Genomic DNA, 10,059 nt, shown 5'->3' on the forward strand with positions numbered 1-10,059 from the left:
AAAAAGCTACAGAGAAACCCTGTCTCGAAAATCAAAAAAAAAAAAAAAAAAAGAATGTAATATATTGTCATTAGCTATACTGTTTATGCATACAATAGAACTGTTAAGACTTATCCCTCATACATATCCAACTGTAATGCTTTTAGCAACATCATCTCAACAATTCCCCCCCCCCCTCCCATAAGCCACCTACGCTTCTCATAGCCACCATTCTACTGTTTCTACACCGTATGTGTATAACATCATATGGTACTTGTATTTCTGTGCTTGGCTTCTCTCACTTATTGTAATGATCTCCAGGTTTATCAGAGGAGTATCATCTTTTTTATGGCCTTACAGTATTTCATTGTGTGTATGTGTGTGTATATATGAATATTTTCTTCATTTCCATTTATCCATTGATAAGCACTTAAGTTGATTCCATATTTTGACTAATAGAATATAGGTATCGCTCTATTATATTGATTTTGGTCCCTTTGGTTTTATACCCAGAACTGGGATTCCTAAATTCTGTTTTTATTCATTTTTTGAGGAATCGCCATACTTTTCATTATAATGGCTATACTAATTTACAATCTCCCCACTCATACATTCATCTTTGGTCTGTCTGATGGCAGTCATTCTACCATGAATATGTCTCACTGGCTTCACACTGCTCTTATGTGACAGGCAGCAGAAAAACTGCAAGTGTAAATTAATACTCTCTCCATCTTTGACAGGTGAATGGTTCTTAAACTTTATCACTATTTTTAAGGTCTGTTAAGATATCTGGGCCCTCATCTGAGATTTTAATTCAGTAGGTAATTTAACAGGTGAGTTGCAAATGTTTTCAAAGACTATATCTCTCTTACCAGTATAGATCTGTTGAATATAAAATACTAGAAGATGTACTTTATCCATGGAATGCTGTTTGACAAATAGTCTTTAATCTCTAAAATCCTAGAACCAGACTCATATGAACTTTGGTGATCTTAGTTTCATGGGGGAAAAAAATAAAAGTCATTTTTATCAAGGAATTCTTTTTTTCTCAAAAAGTGGAAGGCATTATATTAAGAAATGTCTGATGAGGAAAAGGAGCTGGACTACAACTCCTTTTCTTCACACTGTCCTCTAAATTACTGTACTTCGTATGCAGAAAGATTAACTACTTATTAATTCACAGAGACTCCTAATGTTTTATAAACTATGGCTCTTTCGTATCTGTGTGAAGCTAAATCATTTGTATAATAAATACCTGTTTTACCCCAGTGGAAATGTATACCAACTATAGGTAAATCTCAGCTATGCTATGGTAGGCTGACTTTGGAAATTATGACAAAAATCAAAGAGACCCACATACTATTTCACACATTAAGTAATGAGTGGAGGCTGTGCTCCAAGTTCCAAACCTATTCAAGAGTCAAACACTGTAGATAAAATCAAAAGTTCACACTTAGTAGAAGGAATCTATCAATATTATCCTTCCAAGTCAGGATGCACATTGGGACTGCCTGGGAAAGTTAAAAAAATACAGATTTTTGGCTCTTTGCATAGTCTTGAGGAGCGGCATGGAGTTTAGTAAGGAGTCCTCTGGAGAACTACTACTCTGTTCCAGAAAAACTACAACTTTGAGATTTCTATAGATGGCTTTCAGGAAAAAGAAATTCTTCCTATTAGGAAGTAACTAACCTATGATGTAATGGATGATATACCATCAGGAAACTGAGGACAGATGTTATGGGAAAAATGTCAAAATTAAAAAGGGTGTGAGAATAATGAAAACATCTCATTGCATTTTAGGACTAGCAATTAATAAAATCTATCAAATTAAAGCTTACATTGAAAAAGGAGTACTAGGCTACCATATATGACAATATTTTAAAGTACATAAACAATCCCTTAATTTTAAATCTCTTAGAACTTTCTGACCTTGATTCACAAATAACTTCCTCTACTTTCCTGACAATATTGGTTGACTTCTTAAGGGTATGGAATATACTTGTTTTATGCTCCCACAGACCTCCTAGATATGGTAAGTATGATTAATGTCAGAACTTCAATCTAAGTCAGAAGACACATACTTCAACAGGCACGAAGTTAAAATGAATGGTACAGAGATCTCTGCCATCCAGATATTCTCTGACACATTTATTTTCCCAGGGAAAATCTTTAAGAGACAGACAAAAACCAGAAAATCCCTTGCTCTCACAAATTATCAAGTCTGACTTTACTTTTTTAATAGTTATACTTCTATTATCATAAGGGTCACACTGATTTTAGCTGCCCTGCATTCTCCTAAAAAACTGTGAGAACAACTGCTTCCTAGCAACCACTGTATCCTTGGCACCTTATATACATAGTGTTCTATGCATGTAAGGAACTGGACACATCTGCTGGATGAATGAATTAATGAATGAATGAGTGAGTGACTGCCACATGACATCCTAGTCTTTAGGATGTGCATCCTGGGTTTCAGGATCCATTCATGAGTTACTTTGCTTACCCATTTCTTCCTTTCCTAAAATTTATTACAGAAGCTGTAATTTGGAGAAAATACTTATCAAGCTATAAATTCTAAGAAAAGTTACTCAATAGTAATACACAGATTAATGAGAAAAATGTTTTACCTTCTTGAAACAGTTGTCGGGCATAAGATGGCTCTCTGCCCTGAGGTTGGAAAAAAGCATAAATGCATTTCCTTACTAAATCTTCCCAGCCAGTTCTGCCAGCAGCTCTCAGGGAACTAGTATCAATAGAGATGATTTTACCTGCACAAAGAATGAAAATTGACATTTGCATTAGTATGTGAGATTTAGTTCTAGTCAGGTATTAACATCGCATCAAAGCTAAGGATGTAGGTCAGCTGGTCCAGTGCTTGTCTACAATACATGAAGGTCTGAGGTCAATTCCTAGTACTGCTGAACAGGCCATGATGGTACATGTCTGTAATCCCAGCATTTGGGAGGTAGAGGCACACAAAATTAGAAGATCAAGGTCATCATTAGCTATATAATTAGTTAAAGTCAGCCTGGGCTACATGAGACCCTGTTACAAACAACCACAAACAACTCCCCAAAATACAAAATCAGCAAAATCATCTGGAGCTGTTGAAACGTATCAGTTAAAATCCTCAGACCTGTTCTTTGATTACACTTCCTGCACACTGCTCTTCTTTACTGCTTTCTGTGTGTTGACATCTAACTGTGTTACTTACGAGGTAACAGAAGGAAAAATTAAATGTATTATTCTAGTCTAAGTTATTTCCCAATGACTATGTGAAGAGAATATGAGAAAGAAGCAGGTTTTCCATTTTTATCTCCAGTTAATTCCTATAGGCACGTCTACAATGAAGACTGGAGGCAACTAAATAAAAATCTTAAGGTTTGCAAGGCATCATACTATTGAAATAATGCTTTATAAAATTCATCAGTTATTTGCTATAGCTGTATTTGTCCAAATTTCCTATTGGTTTTGAGAAAATTCTGGCAAGCTATTTTTCAGTTAATAAGAGTTCAGTTAATAATAATATTTTTTAGGACCATTTTTATTATATACACCCACAAGAGCCCAAGTTCAATCCCCAGCACTTCCCTACTCCAAGGGCTCTGCCAACTCAGCATCTTCTCTATCACTTGTTCTTGACCAGCTTCTGTATTTTTTGGAAATAGTTCAGTGAAAAACTGGTATCTCATTGATATCCAGATTTCAATTTCTGTAGTTACTAACAAAGCTGAGTATTTTCATGTTTCTTTTCCTATGAATGCCTGATTGTATTTCCTCCTCTTGATATAATCAAGTCAAGCCTACATAATGTATATGCTTTTTCATTTAAGTAAAATTACATACTCTCTTCTCCCACAATTTGGTTTCCTAATTAATAAAATATTCATTAACTTTCCTTTAACTTGTAATGGTCTGGGATCTAAGGTACCCAACTCTACTTGAGGATCTCATCATTCAACTCCTGGAATAAATGTAGATAGAAAGAATACCAGTTCAAAATTAGAGAATTTTGTTACTTAAAACAGTCTGAAGAGACTGAAATTGAAATCATAAACAAATTTTTAATAATGTAATTTTTGTCTCTTACTATGCCATACACAAAAGTTTATCATAACAGCAACTCACCTGCTACACCATCTTCATATACAATAATGCTCTTCTTAGGCAATGACTAAGGGATGGGGGTGTGTGTATATGTGCATGTGGGGGGGGTCTGGAATTGTGGAGTTATGGAAGAGAAAGTAATTATGTCTTCAGCAATAAAACTAAATGATTATGCTTAAAAGAGGACCATGAAGAGTTTGGTTTAGAGTATCTCTGCTTACCAAAGGGAAGTTGAACCAACCACCAACTAACCAACCAACCCAGAAGGAGGACTTTACAAAAAAAAGGGGGGAAAAAAAAGGGACATGAAGCCAGGCATAATTGTGCACGCCTTTAATCCTAGCACTCAGGAGTCAGAGGCATGCAAATCTCTATGAGTTGAGGCCATTCTGATCTGCAGAGAGATTTCTAGGACAGTCTGGGCTATTATGCAGGGAAACCCTGTCTCAAAAATAAATCACTCCACATATAGTTAAAAAGTAATATTAAAATGCAGTATTCAATATTTACTTTACCTCACTAGTATTTTCAGTAAATTCTACTCTATGATATAAGAAAATACTAGCTTTAAGTTTACTGTATTTCTCCGGTAACTTGGGATAAGAGGTGAAGGACAGTACTGTGGTTGAAGGTAATGTAGTAAAAAAGGAGAATACTTCATTGGGGATAAATATTTTCATTCTTAGCAATCGGTTACCATTTCCCACTCAGAAATTATGTGTATGTGTTTTTTTTTGTCTGAGTATCATGTGTGTGCCTGGTGTCCTTGGAGGCCATAAGAGGGCATCAAATCTCATGGGACTGGAGTTACAGTTGTGAGCTGCTATGTGGGTGCTGGGAATCAAACCTGGGTCCTCTACAAGAGTAGCCAGTGCTCTTAACTGCTGAGTCATCTCTCCAGACTTTGGAATCTGTTATTTCTGAGGTCCCTTTTAGTTGAACAATTATTGAAAAGTCCAGAAGTTAATTTTCTTATTTTAAACTGTCATGATTATTTTTATTTATTTATAATAGGTACAGCTGAATTTTCTATTTAAATTCTTCTGAATTAATGTAGCAGTTTACTTACAGAAATGAGAATAAGTTGAAAAGTACTGTCTATGAAATATCCTACTGCCAACTGTGTGTATATGTGTTTGTGTGTGTAGGTGCATGTGCCACGGGGCATGAAAGGAGGTCATGCGACAAGTTAATGGTATCAGTACTCTCTTTCTACCTTTATGTGGGATATGGAGATAGAACTCGGGCTGCTATGCTGTGCCATGTGCCTTTGCCCCACTGAGCTACACTACTGGCTTGTTCACTAAGTCTCTCATGTCTGATACTTACTACATAGCCTGACAAACATCCTTCTCAACAGGTTTTCATTCTATGTCTCATAAAGCCTTTATTTGACTTCTTTTTATATTAATCAGTTACTGACAAAAAACCAGTTTTCATTGTCAATGAAACATCTTTTCTTCCATATAAAATATTTCTGGCTTTCAATAAGGGCTCATTGAATTTTTCCAGTGTGGCTCATGAAAGAAAATGGAAGTAAACATGATCCATGCTAGACTGAAAAAGAGTTACAGAGGGGTGCAGTCCCTTCACGTGAACATGATCTGTGGCAGACTGGGAAAGGGATGGAAAGGGGTACAGTCTCTCCACACTCCCAAACCTCTCCTTACTGTTTTTTCATATCTGAGCTAATTTACTTCTCACTTTCTTTTTAGAAAAAGCATTTGTAACTTTTTGTTTAAAAATAAAGAATACAACACATAACACAAGAATACCAGATTTTTAAGAGCTAAAAGTTGTTAAAGATAAAAGAATCTTTAAAGAATGAAGATAGGCTCAGTGGTGCACTGCCTTAATCCCAGCACTTGGAGGCAGAGGCACAAGTGGATCTCAACAGAGAGAGTTCCAGGACAGCCAGCGCTACACAGAGAAACTCTGTCTTGAAAACAAAACAAAACAAAAAAACCAAAACAGAATGGGAAAAAAAAAACATGTACATTAAAATGGACAAAGAAAGAATAAAGTCAGTTGAAGTCATTTTTAAAAATTTCTTCTCAAAAATATATCCCTACCATCTATACCTCTGTTTTACAATTAGGGTGGTGACTGGGAGATGTGCCTTTGAGTATGCAGGAACGTGAAAACCTGAATGTCACTGTGAAGGTGAACTAGCTAGTAAAAAGCCTTGAGGAATTTCAAACAACAGCTGCAATTTGTCTAAGATGGGAATCAAATCTTATGGGGCTCTTAAGAAGAAAGCATTATTATCAGGCACCCCTACTGCCTACCTCTGGGTCCTACTAAGGTTAGACCTGGTCCATCTGTTTCCAGAGTCAGGAGTGCTCATTGTAAAGAAGGCCCTGCCACACTGACCACTTCCAGTGCAAACACTTAGGACACGTGGCACTTTTCATACTTGATGCTCTATGGCTCAATATTAGCTCAACCCTCAAGTAAGACCTTTTGGAATTACCACAATAATTTCAAAAACGATCCTCAAAAATATACCACAATATGGAACTATAGCACTCACTTTGTGCTTGTTTGAAAGAAGGTCTTGCTATGCTGTTTAGTCTTGTCCTAAAGTGTAGGTCCAAGTGATGCAATTGCTTCAGCCCATCTAGGAGCTGGGGCATAGGAATACACCTACTGGTATGGTTACCTCTTATCATTGATTTTTACTTGTCAAATACATTACATATTTTACTCGTATTTATTTGGGTGACTGTGTGTGTGTGTGTGTGTGTGTGTGTGTGTGTGTGTGTATGCTTTGTCTGTGATAGGAACTGGTTTTCCCTTTTTTACATGTGAGTTCAGGTATCAAATTCTTACCCACTGAACTTTCTGGATGGCCCCACCAAATACTTTTAAACAGAATATCAAACCCACCATATTTTATATCCATTTGCAAATGTATAGTTACATATGTTTACAAATTCAAATTTCTTCCTTGATTATAAAGATGGTCCAGATATATGAATGGTCTCTACAGTATGATGCCCATGACAACAATTATAGCATCTAAATATCAACATCAGGATGACATTTAAAATGCTTTCTATATAAGAATGGAAAGCAGAGGATGAATATTACATTTGGATATCATCATTGCTAAGTTTACATTATTAATATCTATGGAGAATTTTTAATTTTTTGAATACCTGTAGTATCTTGCTTGGTCATAAAGGACTCTACGCCTGTAATAGCTGGAGGCCGAGGTAATCGCCGAGCAATACAAATCAAACATGACTGGAAATCTGCCCAAAACAAGAAGAGAAAATTGAAGAATAAAGTATAGAGATAATTACTTAATAGTTTTGATTTTAAAATTGCATGTCTCAGGATTTATTATAATATTAGAATCACTAACATAGTGATTCTCACCCTTCTTAATTCTGGGACCCTTTAGTATAGTTCCTCATGCTGTGGTGACCCCAACCACAAAATTATTCCATTACGACTTCATAACTGTAATTTTAAACTTTTATGAATCATGATGTGAATATTTTTGGAGACTGAGGTTTGCCTAAGGGGTTGAGACTCCCAGGTTGAGAACCACTGCTAACATCATAACGTAGTAGAAACAAAATTCCTGGCAACACAAAATTGGTAGCTCTAAGCAGAAAGTGTATCAGGGGAAAGCTCCTGCCACTGAATATCTGCACATAAACTGTAGAGACAGATGCTAACAGCCAGGAGACTAGTCTGGCTGGACTTAAGCAGCACCGATTGTTAATTTTATTTTTGTTGCTTTCACTGCTATGAACTAAGCTCAAGGGACTTAGATTTGCCAAGTACAGGCTCTGCCACTAGCCCCCAATATAATTTTTTAATTAAAAAAATGTGTATGAGTGCTTTACCTGCATGTATATTTGTGTGTCATGGCTTTGCAGTGCCTACAGAGGCCAGAAAGCACCAGACCCACTGGAACCGGAATTACTAACAGTTGTGAGTAGCCATATGGGTGCTGGGAATCAAATCTGGATCCTCTAGAAGAGTAACCAGTGCCCTTAACTTTGCAGCGATCTCTTTAGCCCCACTGTGTTGGCAAGCTCTGTGTCAGCTTGACACAAGCTAGGGTCGCTGGAGAGGAGGGAACCTCAATGAAGAAAATGCCTCATACAGGCAAGTCTGCAGGGTATTTTCTTAATTAGTGACTGCTGTGGGAGGGTTCAGCCATTGTGGGTGGGATCACCCTGGGCAGGTGGCACTGGGTAAGAAAGTAAAGCAGCATGCCTTCAGAATCAGCTCTTTCTTCCAGGTTTCTGCCCTGTTTGAGTTTCTGTCCTGACTTCCTTAAATGATGGACCGTAGTAATGAGGGAATGTAAGCCAAATAAGCCCTTTTTCCCCAAGTTATTTGGTCATAGTGTTTCATCACAATAGAAACCCTAAGACACCCTTAACAATGTTTTTTTTAATTTTTATTTTTTTATGTGCATTAGTGTTTTACCTGTGTGTATGTCTGTATGAGGATGTCAGATCTCCTAGAACTGGAATTACAGACAGTTGTAAGCCGCCATGTGGGTGCTGAGAATTGAACCCGGGGCCCTCTGAAAGAACAGCCAGTGCTCTTAACCGGTGAGACATTTCTCCAGCCTCTTAACAATGATTTAAAAACTACAGTTTTATTTTCAATACCTTACATGCATCAGTTTTCCATGCTGCAGATTATTCTCACAACCACTATAAAGATAGTGATCATATAACAAAACCAATACTTATATCTGAAGTGGTAGTACCTTTCTCTTGACAAAGAATTTTCTTGGAGGGGGAGAAGGGTCAGGGACTATGTATCCCAGTCTGGGGTGGACATGTGATTTAACTTTAGAGACATAAGTAATGCAAGATTTATTTAGTAGAATCAGTAAAGAGTGTGATCTATATAAACCTATGTATGGGTCTACATTTCAACATGAGTAATCTGAATTCACTTGGTGGGATTCTCAAACAAACAAACAAACAAACAAACAAACAAACATCCCTACTCTCCATAAAGTGTCTTACTATGTAGCTCAGGCTTGCCATGAAATTACTATGTAAACCAGGTAGGCCTCAAAACTTGCAATCCCCCGCCTCTACATTCCCTGTAGTAATTACAGGTTTATGTCATCATAATTGGCAACAGAGAACTTTATATTTTTAGGATATACATTTTTTGAGTCCCATTCCACATTTTTAAAAAGGTGCTACATATACTACTGCACACTAATGATATAAAATGGCAATTTGTGCAAAGTTCTTGCTGGTCATCACCTCTGCCCCGTGCTCAGATTTGCTGAACTGCCTCTCACAGACTTATCTCCTCTCTTCCCTGGTCCTTACTCCAGGTCCCCATCTGTGGTGTTCCTTAACTTAACTGAGTCTTTGTTTACATGGATGACATACACATCCACCATTACATACTTAAATCCATGCTAACATCATGTTCATATCAGAGCCTCAACTCAACCAAAGCTTCCATTTTTTTCATAAACTTTCTATAAGATTTTTGCATAGTCTGAAAATTGCAGCGCCATCCTCCAATGTCTCCTACATTCTAAAGGTGAAACTTTATAAACACCAGGGTTATTTAATGGCCTGCTGTAACTGGTACATTTCCAACTGTGGGCAGGGAGTTACCTATTTTATTTCAAGGCAGCAAATTGGTTTGAATTATTTGACATCTAAGTGAGAATGCGGGCATAAAGCTGAAACTTTAGGGGTATTATTAAGGGACAGATTTGACGTATTTGTAGTGTAGTTTATAGTATTAGGAAAAAAATTCTGGCATGGAATTATGCTCCTGCAATTCTGGCACTCATAAAGTTGAGGCAGGAGACTGCTAAGTTCGAGTCTAGCCTAGGCTACATAAGGAGTTGAAGGCCATGAGGGCAAACAATGAAAAAAGCCAAATGGGCTGGGCCTGGTGGCACATACCTTTATAACAATACTTTGGAGGAATGAGGAGCAGAAGGAGGGAGAACATGAGCAA

General features: G+C 37.1%; 1 protein-coding gene across 5 annotated transcripts in view; it reads right to left on the reverse strand.

Moving 5' to 3' along the window:
* Window positions 1–10,059, reverse strand: part of Ncoa1 (nuclear receptor coactivator 1) — a 228,516-nt gene that overhangs the window by 63,993 nt on the left and 154,464 nt on the right. For all 5 annotated transcript variants that reach the window (XM_013351390.2, XM_013351387.2, XM_013351391.2 and 2 more), the window contains 2 exons: window positions 7,248–7,343; window positions 2,607–2,747 (listed from right to left, as the gene is read on the reverse strand). In XM_013351390.2, the coding sequence (XP_013206844.1) occupies window positions 2,607–2,747; window positions 7,248–7,343 (237 nt within the window). The remainder of the gene's footprint in view (window positions 1–2,606; window positions 2,748–7,247; window positions 7,344–10,059) is intronic.

Source organism: Microtus ochrogaster, linkage group LG3 (genome assembly GCF_000317375.1).
Source record: "Microtus ochrogaster isolate Prairie Vole_2 linkage group LG3, MicOch1.0, whole genome shotgun sequence".
Classification (NCBI taxonomy): domain Eukaryota; kingdom Metazoa; phylum Chordata; class Mammalia; order Rodentia; family Cricetidae; genus Microtus; species Microtus ochrogaster.